At 49.3% G+C, this 25,352-nt stretch overlaps 7 protein-coding genes across 7 annotated transcripts; 3 read left to right on the plus strand and 4 right to left on the minus strand.

Annotated features, from left to right (window-relative positions):
- The first annotated feature begins 28 nt into the window (after positions 1-28).
- FOBCDRAFT_250836 (uncharacterized protein) lies at positions 29-8,424 on the plus strand. The gene is made up of 10 exons (XM_031185190.3): positions 29-1,733; positions 1,779-4,272; positions 4,315-4,427; positions 5,285-6,684; positions 6,735-6,917; positions 6,966-7,153; positions 7,221-7,378; positions 7,487-7,648; positions 7,742-8,270; positions 8,321-8,424. The coding sequence occupies exons 1-9, from the start codon at positions 498-500 to the stop codon at positions 8,015-8,017; spliced, it is 6,210 nt and encodes a 2,069-aa protein (XP_031040832.3). The 5' UTR covers positions 29-497; the 3' UTR covers positions 8,018-8,270; positions 8,321-8,424.
- A 110-nt stretch (positions 8,425-8,534) lies between these two features.
- On the minus strand, positions 8,535-9,888 carry FOBCDRAFT_224640 (Alpha/Beta hydrolase protein). Its single transcript, XM_031185193.3, has one exon. It carries the CDS (start codon positions 9,647-9,649, stop codon positions 8,600-8,602), a length of 1,050 nt encoding a protein of 349 aa, XP_031040835.2. The 5' UTR covers positions 9,650-9,888; the 3' UTR covers positions 8,535-8,599.
- Positions 9,889-12,270: 2,382 nt separating this feature from the next.
- Positions 12,271-15,920, minus strand: FOBCDRAFT_320027 (heme peroxidase; the record flags this gene model as incomplete). Its single annotated transcript, XM_031185194.3, has 5 exons — positions 12,271-12,401; positions 12,453-12,729; positions 12,779-12,997; positions 13,043-15,665; positions 15,715-15,920. 5 exons carry the CDS (start codon positions 15,918-15,920, stop codon positions 12,271-12,273), a joined length of 3,456 nt encoding a protein of 1,151 aa, XP_031040836.3.
- Positions 15,921-17,701: 1,781 nt separating this feature from the next.
- On the plus strand, positions 17,702-19,560 carry FOBCDRAFT_250839 (uncharacterized protein; the record flags this gene model as incomplete). The annotated part of the gene is made up of 4 exons (XM_031185195.2): positions 17,702-17,870; positions 17,919-18,079; positions 18,128-19,094; positions 19,139-19,560. The coding sequence occupies 4 exons, from the start codon at positions 17,702-17,704 to the stop codon at positions 19,558-19,560; spliced, it is 1,719 nt and encodes a 572-aa protein (XP_031040837.2).
- An 80-nt stretch (positions 19,561-19,640) lies between these two features.
- FOBCDRAFT_320029 (uncharacterized protein) lies at positions 19,641-20,905 on the minus strand (the record flags this gene model as incomplete). The annotated part of the gene is made up of 4 exons (XM_054704758.2): positions 19,641-20,443; positions 20,495-20,691; positions 20,743-20,777; positions 20,836-20,905. The coding sequence occupies 4 exons, from the start codon at positions 20,903-20,905 to the stop codon at positions 19,789-19,791; spliced, it is 957 nt and encodes a 318-aa protein (XP_054560733.1). The 3' UTR covers positions 19,641-19,788.
- Positions 20,906-21,473: 568 nt separating this feature from the next.
- On the minus strand, positions 21,474-21,881 carry FOBCDRAFT_274714 (uncharacterized protein; the record flags this gene model as incomplete). The annotated part of the gene is made up of 1 exon (XM_031185197.2): positions 21,474-21,881. One exon carries the CDS (start codon positions 21,879-21,881, stop codon positions 21,474-21,476), a length of 408 nt encoding a protein of 135 aa, XP_031040839.2.
- Positions 21,882-23,572: 1,691 nt separating this feature from the next.
- On the plus strand, positions 23,573-25,190 carry FOBCDRAFT_183909 (major facilitator superfamily domain-containing protein; the record flags this gene model as incomplete). Its single annotated transcript, XM_031185198.2, has 4 exons — positions 23,573-23,876; positions 23,926-23,959; positions 24,011-24,593; positions 24,642-25,190. 4 exons carry the CDS (start codon positions 23,573-23,575, stop codon positions 25,188-25,190), a joined length of 1,470 nt encoding a protein of 489 aa, XP_031040840.2.
- Between the last annotated feature and the right edge of the window lie 162 nt (positions 25,191-25,352).

Here is a 25,352-nt window from a genome sequence, read left to right on the forward strand (position 1 = left end):
GATCTTTTTTACTTTTACAACATCCCCTTTTGTTTCGACACCGAGTGTTGCATTGCATTGCATTGCGAATACGAACGATAGAGAGAGAAGCCATATCGAAAATGAGAATGCGAATCTGCGACGATATTCAACTTGGATCTACAACTTTTACGACGAGCAACTTGTACTGTTCTGTTCTGTTCTGTACCTGAACTAAGTTAATTGCGCCGGAAGCGGACCCCATCTTTACGACGCACCAGACACCTCTCACTGAAGCACGAGTCTGTCACTGCTGCTGCCAATCGAGGTGAGGTGGAAAAGGTCCGGGCTTCCACTAACCTCCACTAACCTAAGCCTTAGCAGTCCAAGGTCCCCTAAAATCGTCTACAACTGGAGTACAAGGGAAAGGGGGGAAATTGTTGGCTTTTTTGGTGAGGATCCAGTAGTATCGCTGGACTGGATCGGATTGGATTCGTCTTGGCTTGGCCTTTTTAGAAGATCGATTCATTTCAAAGAGGATGCACGACAGTCAGGTCTCGTCTTCTCCTCAATTTCTCAATCTCAATCACAATCACAATCACCACCACCACCAACGCCCGAGCGCGTCTCCCTCTGCTGCTACAGCCTCCGCAACCGCTACAGTTCCGCCGCCTTGGGCTTTACCTGCCTATGCGTCCTCCGCTTCCGTACCGACCGACTCTAGACCAGCGACTGGTAGATCACATTATTATCCTCATCGCGACCCGTCGAGATCTGCGCTTTCGCCCTCGCCCTCTCCCTCGCTAAACGCCCATCCTCATCACAAGCCCCCGGGTCCTCGTCTGCCACGAACTTCCTCACTTCTCCCTCCGCCCCATATCGAACCTTCGCCGAGAGCTGTAACTTTCCAGAGATCGGATCGCTTATCGCCCACTCCCACGCCTGGCAGCAACGGAAACGGGAACGGGAACGGAATCCCCCACAACGCCGCCGAGAGCTCATGGTTATTGAATCGTCTTTCCTCTTCGACAGTGTCCACGAATTTCAGTCGAGTTTCGGCGCTACCCCCCCGCGCCAACCATAACAATTCGCGACTCGGTAAAAGCCCCAGTATCGATGCGACCACTTTCATTGACAACTCTCCACCGCCTTCCAAACCATCCCCTCGGAAACTCCAGAAGAATCACCGACCAAGTACATCAGTCTCCAACCCCGACACCTTTGTTTTTAGGCCCTCAGAGGAACGAAGCCAGTTACCGCAATCCCTGCCGCTAATCGTAACATTATCGCCCTTGGAGGCGCCCGCTGCGCTAAGCGATATACTCAACGTTAAATCTGAAGGGGCTGGCCCTGGCTCTGGTTCGAGTGAGCCTGGGCGATCAATAGGCGCCCGCCAGGAGGGACAGTCCCTGAAGCAATCCGACAATTCAGACTCTCCAGCGCGATCCGTTACTTCAACGCCGGGCAGTGCACGTTCAATGGCTGCATATCGACCTAATATGCAGTACGATCAGGACCAAGAGGCTTACCCGCCTCAAAGGGGGCATTCCAGGAGTCGATCTGGTAAGGGAAGCAATGATAGGGGGCGCGCCAAACCGCCATCTCAGAAGGCCATGTTACATCGTGCCTTGCAGAAGGCGAATACAGCGGTTCAGTTGGATAATGCACAGAATTTTAAGGGCGCACGAGAAGCTTATGCGGAGGCTTGCGACCTCCTGCAGCAAGTACTACAGAAAACAACTGCCGATGAGGATAAACGTAAGCTGGAAGCAATTGTAAGAACTTGCCCAATTATCGACATCTGATACTAACCTGCATAGCGACGAACTTATACAAGTCGAATTGATGAGCTAGATCAAATGGCACCCTGGCAAGAAGAAGAGACCAAGGCGTTGCCCGCCCGCCCTGAGAGTTTAGCACAGCATTCCGAGTCAGAGTCTGTATTACGATTGGATGATGATGATGATGAACCTAATGATACCGCTGTCTTTGACACCGCTACAGCTGCGAGAATAGATAGTCGCAGCCCTCAACCTCGAATTGTCAATTCACCGCCACGAGATGATAACCAAGGCTATAAGAGACGAAGTGCTCAGAACAAGCCAAAACCTATCGTTACAAGTCTTACACCCGAGCCTGGACTTCTTCAGTCATCCTTTTCACGATCACCAGTTCGACTTCGCACTCCTGAGCATTTCCTCCCACAACGACCCGCGGACCCATACATGCCAGCTCCGCTCTCCCCCAGACGCCCACTATCTCCAGCAAAAGAAGTCAATGACATGGACGAGCCCGTGCGAACCGATTTCTCCATGAGCCATGACCAGCAGAATGACCATGCGCAAGAGCATAACGTGCCGCAAACGCATTTCCGGGAAGACAGCATGAACTCTTGGTTGGATCCCATTGACGAATCGGGAGGCTCGACTGCATCATCTGTTCATTCGCGCACTTCATCGCTTGGCTTCAGAAGGAAGCACATTCGGGGCGTTAGTGGAGAAACCGAGGCTGAATTCGATACGGCATTAGACGCAGCTATTGAGGCCGCCTATGATGATGGTTATGAGCCAATGAGTCCAATGGACCACAGACGAATGGTGTCAATGGACGCTGGCGAGGAAGCAGTAGCTAACGCTATGCGCAAGGTTGAACTTGCTCGCCAAAAAGTCAGAGAGACTGAGCAGGAGGTATATGAGATGGAGAGGGATAACCGATCTCAACAGCAATACCAGTCTTATGAGTATCAAGGCACACCTAACGACTTTTATAACGATAACTCATCCGACGAGGAGGAGAGGATTTTGGATGAGATTGCTCGAGATTACGGTCTCGAATCATATAGACATCGCCCACCACCACCTCGAGAGTCTGACTCTAGTGGCGTAACTTCACGTACCTGGCATAGCTCACAAGGGTCAAATCCCCCAACGGGAGCTACTTCACTCTCTACTGTTACAGAACTGCCACCGCCTATAACGCATCTTATACAGGGCCCAGCTGCGCCTCCACCAACACAGTCTTTACCTGAACTACCCCAACGACCTGGATCATCCGCTCAAAGTGTACGAAATAGACGACTATCAGGACAGAACCCGAAACAGCTGAAAATTGAAACCTCCAAGCTCGCTCTTCCTATGCAGAATTATGCCGACGCCAACCAGGCCAAGTCTGCTCCTCTGAGCAGTCAAAATATGGATACTCAAGCCGAGACAGATACAAAGGCTGCGAGTGCGAACCATAGACAACCCTCCCCTCCACTATTCGAAGCCAGTCCGACAGATATGACAGGATCTCGACCTACACCATCGCCTTTTGGACAGCTGGGCTCAGAGAAGGGCGACGACGATATCACCGGCTCTCCCAATACGCGAAAACTGAGGAAGAACTTTTCGTCGTCAAGTCTTCGAAGTATGAAGAGCCGCAATATGTCGTTGACACATCTGGAAGAAGGTTCGGATTTGTCTCCTGGGACCCCAGGAAGCAATCCCTTTGGATCTCTCAATGCTCCATCAGTCCCAGCTCTGCCTACACCTCTTGCCACGAGCTTCCGCGAGCGATCGGAAACAAACGCGGCTGGACTATCATTGTTCGATGATCACTTCTATTCCCCGACAAGCCCTGGCTCGCCTAATCCGCTCATCTCCGATCCTCCAGCTCCCCTTGAGCCTTGTCCTACCGATTTCATGCTTCGACCTTTCTGGCTGATGCGATGTCTTTACCAGACATTGGCTCACCCACGGGGCGGGTACATCAGCAGCAAGCTCTTTGTTTCTAGAGATGTTTGGAGGGTGAAGGGAGTGAAGCTCAAGAACATCGAAGACAAGGTGGCCAACTGCGATTTCCTCACAGCTGCTTTACTCAAGATCGCGAGAGTGGATACCTATGATGCCGATGCAGTCTTGGAAGAGATGCAATCCCTGGAGGGCATTCTTGAACAAGTCCAAACAGCATTGAGTCGCAAACTTGGCAATGAAGTCGGCGTTCATGGATCTGGAGCACTGTTCAAGGACGCATCCACCGGCGATGGAGATGCGGCTGCGGGTGTGCCGCGATCAGCGAGTGTTTCTGGGAAATCCTCCTTCTCATGGCGACGTCTGCGATCGAAGAACTCCGCAGTCGGACTCGGTGGCTCTTACATGAGCCGTGTTAACACGGAAACGTCTAAAGATATACCCAGCATTGCCAGTCTGCCAATGACACCAACACCAACAAATCGTCCTCCCAAGCGAGATCTGGCTCAGGTCCAATTCACAGGTCCGAACGCAATGTACATGAGCTCATTGGCACGCTTGTTTGATGCAGCTCAAGCTATTGGTAAGCTCACCACCCCCAGAGTATACTTCACGTTCTAACCAGAAGTAGATCAAATAGCAAGACAAGTCGAGGATCCTGGATTGCGACACGCCGACAAGACTCAAGTTGGTCTTGAGCTATGTACTCGACATGCAGCGGAGTTCTTTGGGTTCTACGTGTGTCGATTCGTACTATCGGATCTGGGATTGTTGCTGGACAAGTATCTCAAGCGCGGTAGTGAATGGGTTCTCACATGATTGGGACGAGACGTAGGCTGAACTCTGTACGATGCAGATGGGATGGCCTTGCAGCCAAAGAGATGGATGAACTTGCAATGCAGAAGGATGAACCTTGGAACGATGGAGACGGGACGAACTTGAAGCTTTGGAATGGGAATGAAATGGGATGGAATGGAATGAATGGGTCGTTATAATGCATGGGCAAGGCGTGATGCATTCGGTTTTCTTCTTGGCCAAGTACTTAGATGTATCCCGCGTAACGGGAAAAAGGCTCGATACCCAAGCGATCTATATGTTTCACTGTTGAAGTTTAGTTTTACGAATGGGACTGGATGAATAGCATTGTGATAGGTTCCCTTGGAAGTGTGTATTGAAGGGGACAGCCATACAATTGATGATGTGTATAGTTGGTGTTTTGTGTGCACTGCACTATCGCTTGTGTTTGAGTAGGCAGTTTGTTTCATGGTTAAGGAGACTTAATATCACTTTCAAGTCCATGAATTCTCTGCTAAATATTCTCGAAGTAACAATTATGAGTGAGTATTCAATTCCATTCTCTCCCTCAAGCCCAGCATCTTAAGATGCTGTCCGGTAATATCACGGAAATGGAATGCGGGACGACGACAGGGGTACGTACCTCCACCACGCCAGAAGGATTTCGTGCATCATGGGGAAATCTTCAATCTCGAATTGCGCCTCAACCACCCGCCCACTCACCTCCTCCTCAGCCATTGAATTGGCCTGAACCACCGCCTACCTCAAACCTTGGCCAAATGCGCCCTAGAAAAGTCTAGATGAGCCTGGCTTGGAGCGCTGGCCGTGCCTGGAGTCGGCAATGCCTCTCACAAGCTCGATCACGGCCCAGCTTCACTCCTTCGCACATCCTCACACCGAGGATATACGCAAATCTCCGTCGATACGCTACGAAGCCTACGCCCGCCGAACTCGAAGCCCGAATCGCCGCCATCCCCATCGAACGATACCGCAACTTCTGTATCGTAGCGCACATCGACCATGGGAAGAGTACGCTGAGCGATCGGTTGTTGGAGTACACTGGCACCATATCTGCTAGCGATGCGAATAAGCAGATTCTGGATAAGCTCGATGTTGAGCGGGAGCGAGGTATTACCGTCAAGGCGCAGACGTGTACTATGATTCACAAGCACAATGGGCAAGATTACCTGCTTCATTTGGTTGATACACCAGGCCATGTGGACTTTAGAGCTGAAGTTACGAGGTCGTATGCTAGTTGTGGCGGAGCTTTGCTTCTCGTCGATGCGTCGCAGGGTATTCAGGCACAGACTGTGTCGAACTTCCATCTTGCGTTTGCGCAGGATCTGGCTCTTGTTCCGGTGGTCAACAAGATCGACATGCCAGCTGCAGATGTACCGCGGGTACTACAGCAGATGAAGGACAGTTTTGAACTCGATCCCAAAGACGCTATTATGCTGAGTGCGAAAACGGGAAAGGGCGTACCGGATGTTTTGCCCGCTGTTATAGAGAGGATTCCTCATCCTGTTGGTGATGAGAAGAAGCCGCTGAAGATGATGCTGGTGGATTCATGGTACGATAACTTCCGTGGTGTTGTGCTGCTGGTGAGGTTATTCGATGGCACGATCAAGGCGGGCGATAATGTTGTCTCTTTGGGGACGGGGATGAAGTACACTGTTGGACAAGTTGGCATTCAATACCCGCATGCCATACCCCAAGCGACTCTCAGCGCAGGACAAGTTGGCTACGTATACTTCAACCCCGGCATGAAGAAGATCCAAGACGCCAAATTGGGGGATACATTCACATTCGTCGGCTCCGAAGAACAAGTCGAGCCCTACCCCGGCTTCGAGGAGCCCAAGCCCATGGTCTTCGTGGCAGCGTTCCCCACTGATCAGAGCGACTATAGTCGTTTGGCAGATAGTATCGGGCAACTCGTCCTCAACGACCGAAGCGTCACGCTGCAGAAGGACCACTCTGAAGCGCTCGGTGCAGGCTGGCGTTTAGGGTTCCTGGGAAGTTTGCACTGTTCCGTGTTCCAGGATCGGTTGAGGCAGGAGCATGGAAAGAGTGTTATTCTGACGGAGCCGACTGTGCCGTCGAAGATTATCTGGCCTGATGGATCGGAGGAGATAGTGTCGAATCCGGCGCTGTTTCCGGAGACGAGTAACCCCAAGGTGAAGCAGTCACAACTATTCGAGCCGTAAGTCTGTCGAACTTGTTGCATCGAGCGTTACTGATTGCGCCTGGTAGATATGTCACTGCTACAATCACCATGCCAGAGGAATATCTTGGTCGTGTGATTGAGCTTTGCGAAGCCAACCGCGGAGAGCAGAAGAGTCTAGAGTTCTTCCACACAACGCAGGTTATTCTACAGTATGAGATTCCAACGGCTCAATTAGTCGATGATCTGTTTGGAAAGCTCAAGAGCGTAACGTATGTTTGTTTCTCAGGTCCTTCGAGGCTGTGCTGACGTGTTTGTAGCAAGGGATACGCGACGCTGGATTATGAAGATGCAGGTTGGCGAGAGAGTAACCTTGTCAAGCTGCAGCTGTTGGTGAACAGACAGCCCGTTGATGCGATCTGCAAGGTCGTTCATTCATCGCAGGTTGATAGGCTTGGAAGACAGTGGGTTACTAAGTTCAAGGAGCATGTTGATCGTCAACATTTCGGTACGTCGCCCCTCTTCCTAAGCTCACCCTTCAAACCCCGTTCCCCATGTGTTAACACTCAACTCAGAGGTCGTCATCCAAGCCACAGCAGGTAATCGCATCGTAGCGCGAGAGACCATCAAGCCCTTCCGCAAGGACGTCCTTGCTAAGTTGCATGCTGCGGATGTATCAAGAAGAAGAAAGCTACTGGAGAAACAAAAGGAGGGTAGGAAGAGGTTACGCGCTGTGGGTAATGTCATTATCGATCAGTCGGCCTTCCAGAGCTTCATGTCGAGATGAGTGTTGGATATAATGTACCATAGTGTAATATCATGACTGGATGATAGATAAAAGATGAACAGTTCTATGACTCTAGTCCATGTATACGATCTACGTGAAGGTCCGTCTAGCCCTCAACACCAGTACTACCAAGAGGACAATCCCATCTACTCCTTCACCTCAGCATCATACCCCGGATCCTCCTCCGGCAAATCAAGCCCCAGCTCAACCGGCTCTGTAAGCGACAATCCCATCCCTCCCGCCAAGGTCCCCTCCTGCTGTTTAATCCCCTGCCCATCAAAGTCAAAAACACGGTAATCACTGTTAAAGAACCAATATCCCGCAACACCCAATCTCAAGAACCCAGCGTGCGAGACCACAAAGATGAGTTTCTCAGGTCTTTTCTTCAAATCCTCTAGTGCGCGCTGGCCTCTGGCGAGGATGGACTTCTTGGTGTACCAGTATCGCTCTGCAGATGGAGATGTCTTGTCCGGCCAGAGAGGATCGACGCTGGAGAAGTTTACTTTTGGGAAGGATGGTGAGACGGAGGAGATGGGACTTCCTGTGTCACAAGGCTTTGAGGAGTTTTCTAAAGAATGTAAGTGAAGTTGTGATGGGAGGGTGAATGGGATGGTACCTTGCCAATCTGCGTTGCCCTCAATCTTAACACCCCGCTCAACAAGCCAACCCAGCGAAAGCATAGCAGTCTGCATCGTACGCCGCATAGGACTAACAACAATAGCTACATCATCTATATTATCAGCCTTATCAGAGAATGTAGAGATCAAGTTCTCTCTCAGATGAGCGCATTGCTCCTCGCCCTTTTCCGTGAGCGGAGGATCAGGCAGTGACCATTCTTGTACACATTGTCAGTGATATAAATTAAAGAGTATGCGAAGGGAGACTTATGAGCTACATTGTGAAGAGCCTGAGCGTGGCGGATGAGCACGATAGTAGGAGCCATTGTAAGTGATGATGTTGAGGTGAAGAGCGGTGATGGGGTCCGCTTTCGGAGAGGGTTATTGGTCATGACGGGTTGAAGCTCATTTGACTTCGAACGTGCTTATACTTCAACAACAGCTCAGCATATCATAGTAAGTAGAGTATAAGTAGATAATGATTAGAGATTTATTATTATAATTACTCGTCTTCTATATCCAATTACAAATGTCTATCGCTTTATATGCATTAGATTGCCAGAAGAGCTGCGACGCCGATTATCATGCCCATTAGAGATGCACCCTTTGACGTGGCTGCGTTATCAGTCGATGATGGCGCAGCGGCGCCTGATGATGCTTCACCGGCTGTAGCTCGACCTTCAGCTGAGCTTGCGTCTGTAGTAGAGCTTGAATCCGCTGTGGTAGACGCAGCAGCAGTGGCAGTGTCCTTTGTTGTTGAGTCCTTTGAAGCATCCTTTGTTGTTGAAGCAGCTTCAGTAGTTGACTCAGTCTCCGCATCCTTTGTACTTGTCTCCTTCGCCGTACTCTTCGCCGTACTCTTCGCCTTTGTACTCGTCTTTGTCGCAGCCGTCGTCGTAGTTGCATCCTCCCCAATCCTCTCCTTCACCCACTCAGCAACATCATCAGTAAAAACATCAAAGTAATTAAGATGCGTCTCGACCTCATCACCCTGCGCACAAATCGGATCCGTCTCAACACAGTAATTCCTAAAAACATCCCCATAACTCGCCAGATTCTGCAACATGCCCGCCGGTCTAGGAAACAAGCCATTCTTTCCCGCGCCAGAGAGAACATTGAACGGCTGATCCTTGGTATGCCGTGTATCGCCAAACACCATCGCAGCAACAATCTTGCTACCAGGTAGTGTCTTGGGATTCAGGCCCTGCAGATCAGGTTCCACGCAGTTCTGGAAGAATACACCGCCTCCGCCGCCGAGGATATCGCCGACGACTTGGCCGCCCTGTGAGTAGCCGCTCACGACGAGTTTAGAGTCCGGACATTTCTTGTTGTACGCTGTGATCTGCTTGATACCATTCTTCACACCCTCTGTGACGGAATCGCAGAATGGATCTTCTAGAGCATTCTGGAACTGGATATCCTCATAGTCGCAGCTCTTCAAACCACTGCAGATAGCACCGGCGAGTTTTCCCTGTCGTCCTGGGTAGGGTTCATTGTTTCCCTTGGCGAGAAAGATGTGCACGTCTTTACAGTCGTCGCGTTTGCCAATGGCATTGACTGTAGCAGTAGCGAGTAGAAGAAGTGTAGTAGAGCTGTGCATTTTTGATGATGACGTTGAAAGAAAGAAAGTAAACAAAAAAACTGTAAAATGCTACAATAAAAAAAGAAGAATACACGAGACGAGACAAGGAACGACGTTGCCGGTCACAGAACCTGTTTCATCAGATGAACAAGGATCCCCTGAACGCGCCCCGGGTTTTAATCTATCTCGCCCACGGCAAGAAAAATATGGGACGATCGACTTGGGCAAATTTGCGCTGCGATAACGGCTAATCAGGCTAATCACCACACGTCAAAAAGATGGGACTCGTTCGTATACACGAGTTTAGTTAATTGTTTTATCCACTTGAGATGTCATCCAAAGCCAATTCAGCTGGAATGACCTGATTCGACCTTGCAGAAAATGTCTCTTAAGCGAGCGTTGACTGACTCAGTTAAACGAGAAGCGAGGACTAGCGGAAATCTCGTCTCTTAGAGACCAACTTCTCACTAGACGATCCAGATATCGTTTAGCGATCAGGGTCTGCCAATGGATGTCTTAGATCATTGCTGTCATGTCTACTCCCGAATGGAGATGGACTCACCGTGGCCTCAGGTGTCAGAAGACACAAGACACTTGGCATTGTCTAGCCAAAGAGCCTGTTGAGTTTATACGGAATTGTCAATTATTCTTGTCTTCAGGGTCAAGTGTCAAGCTCTGCCACTTACACTAATCTGGGCAGAGTATCTCGCAATCTGTGATCACGCGTTGTGGCTCGGGTAAGTGGTCACATCTCTAGCTAGCTGTACGAGTAAACCATAAGCCGACGTTGGCTTTACTGTATGAGGCGTGCCTTGAAATCCTGTATAATGAGGCCTCAACATCTCTAAGATACCATCCTGGGCCTCGTTCTTGAGCATCTCATCGCTGCCATCTCAATCGCCGAGACTCTCATCGAGTCCCCTCTTCTCTGCTTCATGAATGCCTACCCTTGCCTTCATTTTGTCACCATGCCTATAAAGCTGTTCAATTATCCTTCCAGGTTCCTCAGAATTTCTGCGAAACCGCCAGTGGTTGCTTCGTAGCTGCATCATGACTGCTCTCGACGTCAACGTGGGTTCGCGGTCTTCGTTCTTCAGCGTATGGACCTCGATCTCTAATACAGACGTTCTTACTAAAAGATTTAAGGCTGCTCAATTGGTAGAGACGGGCTACTAAGTTGACTTGCTTAGAGTCGGCATCTTCGTGGCCCCCGACTCATCGGTAGAACCTGGTCTCTTGAGGGATGCGAAGGGGCAAGTTAGCCAGCACAATGAATGAGTCATGGTATAAGGTTGCGAGGGGATTTTAAGACTTAGGTGAGCTTGGCGATGGTGATCAGTGTTGAATGAGGTAGCCTCAATGTTTCTGAGTATACGCGGTATTCTTTGACCATAGCGAGTGCATTGCGCCAATGACCTGACCAGAAAGCTTACCCCTGGTCAAAGAGGTATGTTCAGGGCTATTAAGTTACTGGTAGTCAAGCTCATAACCGAATTTAGCTTCATATCAAGCTGTACAGGCGGCACCTGGGATGTAGGCATGGTGAGTGATGCAAGGGAAGAGGCATTGGTAGTGATGGTGATATGAGAGAGACTGTGGGGCCTTTTGAGATGGGTAAGAAAAGCGATGCTGAGCAGGCCAATCTGAATTTGTATCTCTCGAGTGCTTAATCTACAGTTTGATCCGGTGGTACTGCATGAGGGCGATGCAGGTGCAGACCACAAGTGAGACCAAAGAAGCTGGCTTGATAAAAAGGCGGTTACCCAGACCCCAAACGAATACGGAGAGACAAATGAGCCCCTTAAATATACCCAAAATCGTGCTCGGAAAGCGGTGATGCGCCCGTCCATTGGGGGTGTCGTACTTGACATCGGCTGCGGTGCGAGGAGCCTAGTCTCTTGGGTAGCGTCCGGGCTGCTCAACCTGAAAGGATACCTAGAGAGTTTCAGCCATCGTATACGGTCGACGATATAAAGCTGATTGGAATGTGCAGTTCCGTTTCGTTGATAGATGACTCGGAGCTGTTCTCCTAAAGCAACAATGAGCCACGGAGGAGCCCCCTTTAACGAGGTAGTGGGGACGTTTAGAAGCAAGAGTTTCGACCAAACTAAAGTTACATCTAATCGGATTGGATAAAACAGAACGGAAAAAAGCAATGCTCGTTGAGAGACGGCTAACCTTGGCCTCCTGAAGAAGCAGTGAGCTCAGGAGAGAGTTCCCTCATACAACGAGGTTGAGGGGACGCTCAGACGCACGGGATCAGATCAAACCCAAGCCAGATTAGTTAGATCACATAGAATAGAAGGATGCGCAAAGGTAACAGGCTCATTGACTGGCGGTGGACCTCAGTCTCCTGGAGAATCAGCGAGACGTAAGGAAGTCCCAGCCAAGGAGGCAGCGCGCTCCGTGGAGCTACAGCCATCGGAATTCTGCAACGGCTATGGCGTGGTGGTGCTGGCTTATCTTGGTGTTATGTTAATCTTTGTTAAGCGGATGAGAACAAGATGACGACAGTCGGTAATTGAGTAGTGACTGATGCTCCTGCATGTCACTCAGGGGTAACAGGTAGCCGAGTTCCATATCCTGATTCATAACAATTGTTCATTATTCAAGACTACTCTGACTAGAGGAAGTAAAGCCTAATTTCCCAAAATCTCATCCTTTCTCTTCTGAAGCAAGTAGTAATACTCCTGAATCGGGGTACTCTTCGTCGGAACCCTCTCACCCTCAAACTTGCCCTTTCCATGACCATTGAAGTGAACCTTCCAAGCTACTCATCATTAGCAGGCAAAATCACATACAAGAGGACTTCAAAACTCACTGCTCGCGTCAAAGCCGAGGTATGACCAGCTATCATTGAGATAAGCCTTCTCAGTGCCAACCTGGATAGTCTTGACAGTTCCCATTTGCCCAGGTGCAGGCCGAAGCTCCTTGAGGTCCGCGACAAGCTTAATAAGGCCTGTGACGAAGGCGAGGGCGACGTCTTTGGCGATGCATTCGTGTTGGCCGTAGCTGAAGGCCGAGACGTCTTCTTTCTTGCGCTGGGGGTTGAACTTGCCCGCGTCGGGAACTTCCTTGGGGTTACGGCCAGCTTCGCCCTGTTCATTGTTAGATGCGTTACGCTTGTGATATGAGATTGCGACTTACGAGCATGAGAACGACGGCGGTGCCAGGCTGGATAGCTTGGCCTTGGACTTCGCCAGGTGCAGTCGCAACACGAACGTTGCGCTGAGAGCTTGTCATACGTTGAGCTTCAGCGACGTAGGCATGAAGAGTAGCATCATCGCCCTTTTGAGCAATGGCCTGGACCTCAGCCCAGATAGCCTCATTCTCGGGACGAAGGAAGAATGACAGAACTTCATAGAACTACACACCATTAGTGCACGATCTTCACTTTGTCATCAAACTTACAGCAGTGACAGGAACACCGATGCCACCAAAGGCAGTAAGCCAGAGGTTATCAGTGACCTGATCAACATTGTTACCCTGCGCAAGCAACTCTTCCACAAGCTTAAGACCACACGATCTCAGCGAATCCTTCTTGAGGTACGATCTGGCACCGATCCTGTTAGCAACGGCAGAAACCAGTCCAATACCTCGAGGACGTCCAGCATCAGCCTCCGCAACAATAGTCTTTGTCGTCTCAATCATTCTCTTCGCACCCTCTTGAGCACGACGACGACGGTTCCAAGCTTGTGCGGGATCATTGTTGTTAACGCCCCAGACACGAATGTCGAGAAGACTGCGGTACAGCTCTGCAACACCGAGTTTACCATCAGGATTCTCGTCGGTTCGGAGATCAAAGTAGAACAGATCAGCGAGGAGTTGTGTATTAAGAGGGATAGCAACATCGCGAATGATGTCGATCTGATCAAGACCTTTCTTGAGAGTGAAGGTCTCCTTATTGATAAGCTTGGTACCCTCACGCTCAATAAACGCATGGACGGCATTGTGCATGTTGGGAATCTTGCTCATCGCCTTGGAAAAGTTGGCGCGGTGCGTGTAGTTCTGAGGCTGATCGCCCGCAAGCATGAACCAGCCAAAGTCCTTCTTGCCAGGGAAAAGAGTGTTGAGAGGCTTGAGCCAGGGAACGACATATTGCTTGGTGTTGCTGAGGATCTGCTTGATAGCGGGTCCTGAGGTGAGAACGGCGACCTTGGGGGGTGCCTTGGGGTCGTCGAGAGTGTACTGGTCAAAAGTACCGATTTCTTTGGCGATCTGCTCGTTGGCCTTCTTGGTGTACATGGGCTGCATGACTGCGATGGAGTTGAAGGGGAACCAGTTTGGTACACCGCGCTGGATGAGCTTGTAGAGCATTGAACCACCAAGAGTCTTGTAGTCCTGCTGAACTTCATTGTAACCCCAGGCAGTGAGGTTCGACACGGTGTAGTCAATAGTGTTGAACCTGTCTGAACGAACAAGCGTAACAGCATCAGACAGAACAGCTCGACCGACAGAGTAAGTCGGCATGATACCAGAGCCGGGGTTGCGTTGGGGCTTGATGTCCTCGATCATAAGACCAGGATACAACTCAACCATATCAGGGTCAGTGTACAACTTTTCCAGAATATTCGCAATATCAGGGTTCGAGTTGATCTCGCTGAACGAATCATAGCGCTTAAGACCAAAAAACTCTCTGAACTCATTCAGCGAAGCACACTGCCACTTGCGGCCCTGAATAATACCCAGAACCTCAACGACCTTGAGAGCCTTGGGGACCATGCGAGCACCGAACGTACCGGCAGGATCCTCCATAGCGTCCTTGAGAATACGAACAAGATCCTCATCCTTGAACGTACCGTCAGCTTGACGCTCAAGACCATCAAAGGTACGAACGCTAGGATCCTTGGGGGTGTTCTGCTCAAATATGAGAAGAGCCTGCCCAAGTTCCGTCCAGCTGACGTCCTGAAGATCCTCAGCCTTGCGGCCGGGGAAGAGCTTGAGGAAGAAGTTGTTGATCCATTTCTCGTCTCGCTTGGAGATGCAAGAGTGGAAGCGGTAGAGAAGATTGAACTCAACGCTGACTTGGTTGCCAACACCTCGAGGGACACCGTCGCCGTCGAATTGCTTGTCGATGGCAACACGAGGATCAAGAGTCCAGTCACTCGCGGAGTGGTGAGTGTTGGTGATGGCACGGAGATAGTCGTGCAAGCAGATGTTGATGTACAAACCACCCGTAATCAGACGAGCGACATTGAAGAGGTCATGATCTTGCTTCGCAATAGCCTTTGCCTTGTCTTCCTCAGAAGCATTAGGCGGCACTGACAATGAGAACCGTCCGTTCTCGTTGATCTTGAGCAGAATGTCAGCCACATAATTGTGGAAGCGACTATACAGCACGAGCATGACATTTACACCCGCAGGTTGACCAAGAAGACGCTTCTCATGAAAGGTATCAGGCTTGAGCTTGCCCTCCTTCATGGTACGAATCTCATGCTGATCCTTCAACGAAGAACCATACAGCGGCGCAAGATCGAGATACGACGAGGTATCAGACTTGTTCATATCTGTACGATTCGTACGGAAGATATCGTGAATAATAATCGCAGCGTGATAAAACAGCATTGACGAAATACCCGCTGGATTCTCCTGAAACGTCGTCTCATCTCTCGCCATGAGAAGATCAAACAACAAACCAGGATCAGGCTTGACACCATGAAGTCTCTTCTCCGACTTGACAGACTTGGCATACGGTGTACCAGCCCTACCTAGATTAGGCTCAAGGATGTTGTTGAAACTGCCGTCTGGCATACGGTACTGATGAAGACCATCTGGAGCCTGGGGCACTTGCTCTCGAAGAAGAACATCAGTGCCAGGGACTTTGAACTCGATTGTATCGTAGAGTTCGCAGTTATGCTTGTGGGCTGGTTTATCAGAGTTGACGACATCATACTTGACGTCGCCGCCCATGTAGCTCAGGGGCGGATGCTGAAGATTGCCCCAGAGGGTGTCGATGAGTTTGTTTGTAAGAGCTGTGCGAGCTTTGGAGGTTGCAGGAAGGGCGGTGAGGATACCGATGAGGAGTTCAGTAGTTCTACGCCTGTTAGTCGTGCTCTGGGATATGATGTAGGCGAGTGACTTACCCCTTCTTGTCATCAAGAGGTTGGCCTTTTTGGAGGAGTTCTTTGACAAGACCGAGGAGTTGAGCAGGACTAGCTTGGCTTCGAACACCAGCAAAGTCCTTCATGAGGTCCGCAACGAGTTTCTCAGGGTTATTCAGAAGACTCGACGGATCTTCCTTAGAGTCCCCGTAGGACTCACCAGCCTGAAACTTTTCGTTGAACGACATGATGAAGAAAGAAGATGTGTGCAGAGAAAAAACCAATCCAACTTTCTTCACCGGCATCTCATCCCTCCATCCTTTATACCAAATATGTCACTTATAGCTTCTTTCACGAGCGGTAACCACATCGCGGACCCTTGAGTGTAAGTGGCGTTGGTGCAACAAGAGGTGATAACACCGTCTGTCCAATACAAGCTCTCGTATTGCCAACGCGAGATGCAAGCTGAGACCATGACGGAAGGTGATAAGCTAGAATACAGCTCTGCTGGGATGAAGCTTTGAGAATGAGGGGTTGTTGAGCAGCAATGTCTCACAGGCTGTTGTTGTTCTTTTGCCGTGTGAAACCTTGATGCGAGATCTTTCAAGTTTGGAAGAGAGGGTGTGCAGCGGCCTCAAAGATGATCTGACAATTCAATTACCAAATCTGTACTCGACATTCCATCCATGATTCATCAACTCTTTTCTTCTCTTCTGCTTGGCGATGTTCAAGTTAAGTTAAGTTAAATTAAATCAAGTTAGACTTCGATCTACAACGTGACATCTCACCTCATCTAAATTACCTTTTCCATCAAAATCTCCTAGCTTTACCGCCAATGCAGGCGGTCCGTTCCGGCCAACCAGCGCGGACCCCCTCGTCCACAATTGGCTGAGCTCAATCTGCCAAAGCTAGACATTTGCTGACGGGCGTTTATGCCGTGTAACACTATGAATGATCGCCATCGGGCCGTCCGGCAAATAACAGGTGCCGGAGTGAACTAATGTCTCAGCGGGGGATGTTGTACAGTGAGGGGTTGTGAGACCTGCAGTTCATGTGTTGTTTGATTTGCTGGTGTTTGAAATACATGGATTGTGAGGGGGAAATGAGAAAAAGTAAAGGGAATCTAGATCTGAATGCTTATGCAGTGAGCTGGGGATCGGAAGACATTGGGAGATATGGGTGAGACAAGTCGCGTATGTACTGATGGTCGAGTTGGAATCATATCATGACAGATCACCAGGCTAATATCGGGTGAATCTAAGCAATTGCTTATTTCAAGTTACACAATCCAAGCAAAGCTCAAGACATCTTCTCAGAACCAACCCCTCACATCAAGCTCTTCTGATCTTTCAGATCTCTATCTAACACCGCTTATCTGCACTCTGCAATAGTACTCCTTTTATTACATGAATCTCACCAAGACAAAAAGAAGCAAAACCTAACCAATACATAACCTCCCTCCAAAACATCAGGGTCCAGTCCAAGTACATCATGCAGCTACTACAGTCACCGACTTTCACAAGCCTGGAGCCATGCAAATCTCCCCGCCTTTCAACCTCCAACCGACAACAATGGAATTGTGGCGTGTCGAGCATCAACTGCAACAGATCGCAAACAGAAATCAAGTCTCAGCCGCACCGTATCACAGCATGCTCAATTCTCCTCTCTTTCCCCTCCCCAAGCTGTGCCTTAGCCAGACATTCAGCCGTCTTAGGAAAAAGCGAGGTTCTCGTGGCTGGCTGAACCCAAATGACAAGGACGAATCAATATTCTCCGATTAGCATCCCTTCATTCGTCATTCTCGTAAGGGAGGAGACAACAATGCATGTGAATATCTCACTCTCTGTACTGTATACATCTCTCCTCCCATCGCAGGTGTGCTATGCTACACGGGTCGGGAACCCAGTGGTACAAGCAAAAGAACCACGCAAGGGATTTCGTTGTCTCCGCATAAAGGAAGCATAGCTGGCCCCCAGACACTGAATTCCCGTCTCACCTTAGAAACTCCCCCATCATTCTTCTCCCAAAGATGCCTCACGCTGAGAACGAAAACACTGAATCTACTGAGCCCAAGAAGCTCATCCTGTGCTTTGACGGCACAGGAAACACGTTCAGTGGCTCCAATGCTGATACCAATGTTGTCAAGATCCTTCGAAAGTTGGATCGAAACAATAAGAACCAGTTCCACTACTACCAGAGTAAGATGCCAGTCATTAAGTTGAGAAGCGGTCGCTAACTGTGCGTAGCTGGAATTGGTACATATGATATCAATGAAACGTCTGTGAACAAGGGTATCTTTGGTGAATTTGGGAGTAACATCTCAAAGACAATTGATCAAGGCTTTGGCACCACTTTTGACGCTCATGTCATTGCTGGCTACCGCTTTCTCATGCGTTACTATGAAACTGTAAGTCTCACATCCCGAAGCCCAACTTCCCCAATTGACATGGTAAAGAACGCAAAGATCTACGTCTTTGGCTTCAGCCGAGGCGCCTACACAGCCAAGTTCCTCGCCAGAATGGTCAACAAGGTTGGTCTTCTCTGCAAAGGCAACGAAGAAATGGTCCCCTTCGCCTACCGTCTTTATCAACGCTACCTCCAAGGCGAGATAAAAGACAGCGAGCATGCCCAGTGCACTTCCAAGCACAGCAGCTCAGAGACAGACGCTCCCACAAATTGCGACACGACACAGCTTCTGGGCACAAAGCCTGAAGATGTCAGTGAAGAGACTCAGGATGCTTCCAACGAGATCGAAGCATTCAGTCAGACATTCTGTCGCAAGGAGACGAACCGTGCCGGTGAAGAGGAAAACATCAAGGTATTCTTCCTCGGAATCTGGGACTGCGTTGCCTCCGTCGCTGTTCTCGAGCGTAAAGCAAAGATGCCCGTTCCTGTAACAGGCACAGCGACACATGTTCGTCACGCGGTAGCCATTGACGAGCGTCGCGTCAAGTTCAAGCCCGCTCTGTTGGCACAGGACATCAGAGCCGCAGTGCACAGCCACGATGACGATGAAGATATCAAGGAAGTTTGGTTTCCTGGTAATCACGGCGACGTTGGCGGCGGCTGGCCCGCTCAGCCTGATGAGCAGGAAGATGAAGCTGAGAAGCCGTCTTTCTGGGGCCGTATCAAGAACGCGTGGCTGACGAGAAAAGCTGGTAAGGCGAGTCAGAATCTGAACAAAGATAGATTCCAGATGAGTGACATTCCACTCGAGTGGATGATTCGCGAGGTCAAGAAGTGTGGCGAGATGGATAAGTCACTGCAGGCGGGAGTGCATTGGTGCCATAGTCTCAAGCCATTTGAGAGGAGTATGGCAGATCCTGCCAAGCGAAGAGAAGCTACGCATGGATTCATGCACGATTGTCTCGCCTTCGGCTACGGAACAGCCTTCTTCAAAGTCCTCATGTGGAAGTTCATGGGTAAGTCATCCCGGACCGTCTCAACCCCAACTAACACGTCCCAGAATGGCTCCCTTTCTTAACGCGCTGGGAACTCGACGACACGACAGACGCTAACGTCAAGCTCCTCGGCTGGAAACCCGTGACATTCCCTCCCAACAGAGGTTCATACCGTGACATTCCCCGCGGCGCAGTCCTCCACCAATCTCTTCTCGACCGACTGCAGGAGTTCTCAAGCTACACGCCCGGAAATAACCACGGCGACAAGTCGAGTGCCTGTTTCAAAGGCCGTAACAAGGCTTTGGTGTATAATGAGAAGGAGATTGAGGGTTTGTCTGAGGATGCGAAGGCGCAGAAGTTGAGTGAAGCACACTTCAAGATCCACTCTGAGGGGAGTGACTTGGTCTGGGAGGATGATAAGAGGCATCAGACATATGACTTCAATCCTCATTTCAAGGGCGCTCTGCACCCTGCAATTATTCAGTAGTTTAGGTTCGTACGGGATGGGAAAGTTGGCAATACGGTTGCTTGGATGTACGGTATTGAGGGTGGTTTGGTTGGAAGGTGTAACAAGAACAGGGAAGAGTCTGTTATTTCTAGGCTAATATTGTACCAATTTTGGGGGATTCCTATCTTCAATCATCTCGAGTCATTCCAAAAGAAGTGCTATGCCAGCCACGTCCTTCCGCCGAAGTTCATCTGTATGTTCTCTTTGTCACTCCAAAGTAGAAGCTATCGGGTCAAGGACCTTTCTCGCCGCCTTCGTGATGGTTAAGCAGAGTGGCAGTTCATTCGAAGACGAACAAGCAGACTGATATGTTGCCGGGCAGTCAGGCGCTGTAGGCAGCGTATGCCATCTCGTCTGTCGCTCTTCCAACCGCTCAATGAAAGCGACGAAAGACTTGTCCCGATGGTTCTCAATGCCAAAAATCTCCGATTTGACGACATTGTACATGAGACTCTTCCACTGTTCGGGTGACACTTCAATCGGCACCAACACTGTATCGTCCGCCGTGTGCGATTGACCCAAAGGATTGAGAGCGACCTTTAACTTTTCTCCCTTGTCGGTGGCTTCAATTGCCTTTGCACCAATCGTCTTGATGAACCTGACGTAGGACTCAGCAATACAGACGCATAGAATGCCCAAGATGCCCGCGTTTTGTAGTACGGATGAGAACCGCATGGGGCATTTTGAGCATTCTAGAACATCTGTTGCGCGCTCGAATGTATTTCGCAGAATCGCGAGATCATCGGGGACAATGAGTTCGGTACGGACTCCGAGGCGATTGAGGAGAAGATAGAGGATCGACAGGCATGCGCACGAAGCGTTGATGTCTGTTTGTGTGAGGATGTCGCTATGAGATTGCGCACTGCGGAGGGTTAGAAAGCGGGAAGATTGAGTCGTTCGACAGATTTCTTACGGCGCGAAGCTCTCAAAGTCCGCGAGAAATGGCGGTATATCTGTATTGGGTTCATGATGGCTCAGGCGCTCCTCTGTACCGGTCGTTATTCGGGCGGTATTTGAATGCGCTGGTGATGGCCCGCGATCATCCCGACGAGCCGGACTGGCCGGTGCGCGCGCTATCACGCAGGGCCTCTTGGGTCTGCCAGCGCGTTTCTGCAGAGAGTAAACACATCCTCGATTAGAAGCGGTGCATTTTGAACACACCGGGTATTCTCCTGAGCATCGGACCTTTCGCGATCCTACGGGTTGGGTACGGATAAGCCAGCTGAAACCGGCACTCGACGTCTTGTCACTTACTACATGGCTCGCAGGAAGCTCTGGCCCGACCGGGTGTAGAAGTCTTGGAGGACGTCGCTGGCGATAGCATTTCTGTAAGGAATTATCGCTTCTCGCAATAGACTTGAGATTGTGGACTCTCGATGTAGGGAATGATGCAGTCCACGAATGCTCCGAACGGGAATTTAATGTTCCGAGTGAAACCCGCTTCCGGACCATTTGCGCCAGAGATCAATGTCGGATGGTTTTACACGGACGATTTCTAGCTATACTCTCACGATCATCATTTATTGTTCTTGAGATGCTGTAACAACGAATTCTTGGTTATAAATCACGACTTTAAAAGAATGCACTGACCTAATGATCTATGTAAACAAAACGTGTGCGTGAGCCTTGGCTCCAAAGCAAGGCTCACAAAGTACAGAATCGCAACACCAAAACAAAACACGTCAAAACACAATTCCGCTATCCAACGAAGGTGCAAGAAGCTACAACAGAAGGGAATGTGGGCAGTCTATCGTTTCCTCTTCTTGCTCTTGCCCTTCTCCATCTGTTGGGCTTCTTCGGTGGCAGTAGACTTCCGTTTGATTGAGACCACCGATAGGCTTTTTTGGGATATGGCCAATGGGCTTCTCTTTCGTCCGCTTCGGGATGGTCTTTCATTTGAAGAGTGCCGGATCATATGAAGGATAGTAGTTCAGGTCCCAGGTACCCCCTTCATCATAGTTGAGCATGGGAAGGAAAGGTCGCTCCATGCCTAGACGAGGACGAAGGCTTCCATAGCGCTCATCGTTGCGCTTTGCAACTGAATTACTCGGTTTGAGTGGCGGCTCAGCCCGGAGCGCGGACTCATTTGCCTCTTCGATAATATCATGGAAACAATTCAGGTCCCAAGCTGCCATACTTGCAAAGGTCCAGCTCGGTCGAATCCCGCCCTCAGGGCCAAAAACATGTGGAATTGTCCAGGCGTGGCTCAAGTCATACAGCTGGCCTTCATAATACTGCTGAGACTTGAGGTCCCGTACAACGATGCCGCATTTATGGAGCTGGCGAAGATTGCGAAGCATGCGCGGTAAGTGATTGATCTGTCTCTGTTCCGCTTCTCTTATCATATCGCCTGTAGGACTTCGGTGGTTGGGGATACGATAGCCATGATGGGTAGGTCAACTTCATCGTCCATCATTTCCATCACTTGTATTGTAGGCCATTTGGCTTCCGGTATGGTATTTTTGATCGCGTCTTGGACCTGCTCGTCAATCTGATGTAAATAGAGGCGCAGTAAGCCCGCAGCAAGACTGACCTCTCATCAAAACACAGCGCAACTTCGCTTTCCACAGGAGCTCTTCCGTGGTTTTAATGTCGCAAATTAACGAGTTTGGCTCAAAGAATCAAATTACTGCCATAACAGCAAGCTTCAGTCTCATATTGAACAGTCGATGGCTTGCCGTTGTGGCGATTGGGGTTATTACCTGAAGCTTGTATTGGCGCCTATATCTGATTTACAGCTCACAAAGTTCCTTATTGGCGCCTGTCTTTCTCACAAGAATTTATCCCGTAGTTACTGGGCCGCAGATTGATAAGTCTGGAATGAACAGTTACACCAGGACACATCAGCAAACCTTTTCTTATCGTGTTAATCGAACTTTGACTTTTAGTGACGTTTGACCCCAGTTAATGCTGACCTTGTTAATATCTAGACCTGGGTGCCGTTTAGCAATGTCGATGTCCTGTTTGCTCCAGGAAACGTGGCTGAGTGTGTGTAAGTCAAGTGTGGAAGCTGTTTCCTCCAAACTCATATGAGTGATGAATAAGCTCTTCAATACCTATCCCAAAACACACAGAGTTACTTCAAATTCATTAATGCATGGAAAGAGATTTTGTTTCGAATAGGCTGCACCATCCAGGGGCACGAAAGATGGTGTGAGAGCAACTGGCAGCCTAGTCAGACTGTCTTGCAAAGAAACTAGAGGAATCCATTCTCAAAGCACCAACCACTTATGCAAATGTAGATTTCAAAGCAAAAGAAGAGTAACCGCCATGTCGACTTGTTTAATTATACCTTGAGCTTTGTGTAGAAACGAGAATATCGATGCCCTTCACTTTTAGCCCAATTCGTTCTATCCTCATCACAGATCAATTATTCTTTGAGCTTCCGATAAAGGGCACTTTATCAGGGATATCATCAGTTATAACCAACAAGCCATCCCCTACGCAATGGTTTTGTATACATCGCCTTATATCATGACATCATGACATCATGCTTTGTTCTCATCAAAGAAACCTGTGTCCTTGCGAACTAGCCACTCAGCAGCGATGGCCCAGTCATGAGGTGTATCAGAGCTGATGCTGCTTGCTCAGAGCAACCGAGTTCTTAAAAGAAAGAAGGAAATAGCACCATTGTATGTATGACGTTGAAGTGGTTCAAAAGTATGGCTAGATTGATATGAAGTTCTTGACTTTTATGCATCAATTATCTAATATCTCAACGATGTAATTTGATTGGGTGCAATATTCCCGGCACCACATTTAGCGTCGGACCATTTCACCAGGTATGTTGCGCCTTATCAAAGTTCGGACTATTTTACACGGATGGTTTCCTGGCTATGTTCGGTTACGATATCATTAGAAATTGAGCTAGCTTGTTGATAAACGTAATAAAAAGGTTTGGGATTGGTGCCCTCTAACCATCACAAAAACCTTTCACTTAAAACGGTGACGACCTCTTCTGCGGCATTCCTCATCTCACCCACGCATAAACATGACCTTCTCACAACAATCACCCCATGAGATGTGGGAAAGGGTCCAATTATCCGATAAGAAAGTTGACGATCAAGGCGATACAGCGAGTTCCGGAGAAGAGCAAGGTCAATCAGTTACCAGCATAATTTGGAACGCTGATAACCCATATGCGAAGAACGAAGGCTCCTCACAAGATGGAGAACGGAAAGACATACAGCCACAGCGAGGTCTCTCGGCCTTGGATCGAGTTCTAAGTAGGACTTCTGTTACGGATAGAGATCCCGGACCTCCTCCTGACGGTGGATTCTGGGCTTGGGCTTCAGGTAAGTGGGGTCACAGTTGGCCTGAAGAGTGTTGCTAACATGTGCGTAGCTATTGCTGGGCATATAGTGATGCTGAACTCATGGTATACAACAATGGCTTCCATATTCATAATGACGATACTAACTCTGATCAGGGGATACAATAGCTCCTTTGGCGTCTTTCAAACATATTATACTACACATCTCGACAACCCAGCAAGCCAAATCTCCTGGATAGGATCAGTCCAAATTTCCGCCCTATTCTTTATAGGAACTCTCTCGGGTCGTCTCACAGACGCTGGTTACTTCCGTATCACATTCGCTGCAGGCACACTCCTCACCTGTCTCGGTGTCTTTATGACTTCTCTGAGCACGAAATTCTGGCAACTCCTGCTTTCACAAGGTCTATGTACAGGACTAGGTAATGGTCTGATGTTTACTCCCAGTCTTGCTGTTGTTTCTACATACTTCAAGCGAAGAAGAGCGTTGGCTTTTGGAATCACTGCTACTGGAAGTGCTACAGGAGGGTTGATATTTCCATCTATGGCTCGCCAGCTTCTCGGGAAGATTGGTTTTGCTTGGACCGTTAGAGCTATGGGGTTGGTGCAGCTGGTTACACTGGTCATGGCGAATCTACTCCTGAGACCTAGAATACCGCCGAGGCAGTCGGGTCCGTGGATTGATTTAGCGTCGTTCAAGGAAAAGGGTTACTTTTTCTTTGCAATCGGAATTTTTTTCGTACGTTTTTGGTATCGGGAAAGCATAAAATCATACTAACGGGAGTAGACATTTTGGGGAACATTCTTCCCGTTCTACTACCTTGCTTCTTTTGCAGTCTCACAGTTGGACAACCCTCTCACATACTCAGCCGCTTTGAACGTTCTTCTCGTTGTTAACGGTGTCGGAATCATAGGCCGTTCACTCCCCAACGCCATTGCACATCACTTCGGAAGTATAACAGTCCTCATACCTGTCGTGTTCATCTCATCTATTTGTTTATTCACGTGGCCTGCAGTATCCACAGAAGGGGGCCTGTATGCATGGGCTAGTATCTACGGCATTGTCGCTGGAGCATCTATGAGTTTGTTTCCTCCAGCTTTGTCAGATTTGACGACGGATGTGCACAAGACAGGTGTCAGGATGGGCATGATATTCACGACGAATAGTATCGCAACTCTTACTGGGCCGCCTATCGCCGGTATGATTATTAGACGCTCTGGAGGGCATTATCTGGGTGCGCAGGTCTTTGCTGGTGCTTCACTCTTTTTGGGTGGGGTGTTTATCTTTATGGCTAAGCGCTTCAGGGTGGTGGCAAACCAGGACCGAGCTACATAGCTTTTAACTATTTATCATATTGCAGTGGTGATAAGGAAAGGGTGTCAATGGGGAAGGGAACGGCTCCTAAGGCAGTCAATTTCGACAATTTGTCAGGGGTTTCACACAATTGATAGCAACTTTAAACTTCAGCGATCGGGTTTGCATTTCAATAGTAAGGAT

Source organism: Fusarium oxysporum, chromosome V (assembly GCF_013085055.1).
Source record: "Fusarium oxysporum Fo47 chromosome V, complete sequence".
Lineage (NCBI taxonomy): Eukaryota > Fungi > Ascomycota > Sordariomycetes > Hypocreales > Nectriaceae > Fusarium > Fusarium oxysporum.

Excerpts from the sequence above, each read along its gene's own strand:
- FOBCDRAFT_250836 (XM_031185190.3), top strand. The coding sequence starts at position 498 with ATGCACGACAGTCAGGTCTCGTCTTCTCCTCAATTTCTCAATCTCAAT. Across the intron at positions 6,918-6,965 it reads GGAAAGCTCAAGAGCGTAAC|CAAGGGATACGCGACGCTGG; the intron begins GTATGTTTGTTT and ends ACGTGTTTGTAG. Across the intron at positions 7,379-7,486 it reads GTAGGAAGAGGTTACGCGCT|ATGAACAGTTCTATGACTCT; the intron begins GTGGGTAATGTC and ends GATAGATAAAAG.
- FOBCDRAFT_224640 (XM_031185193.3), bottom strand. The coding sequence starts at position 9,649 with ATGCACAGCTCTACTACACTTCTTCTACTCGCTACTGCTACAGTCAAT.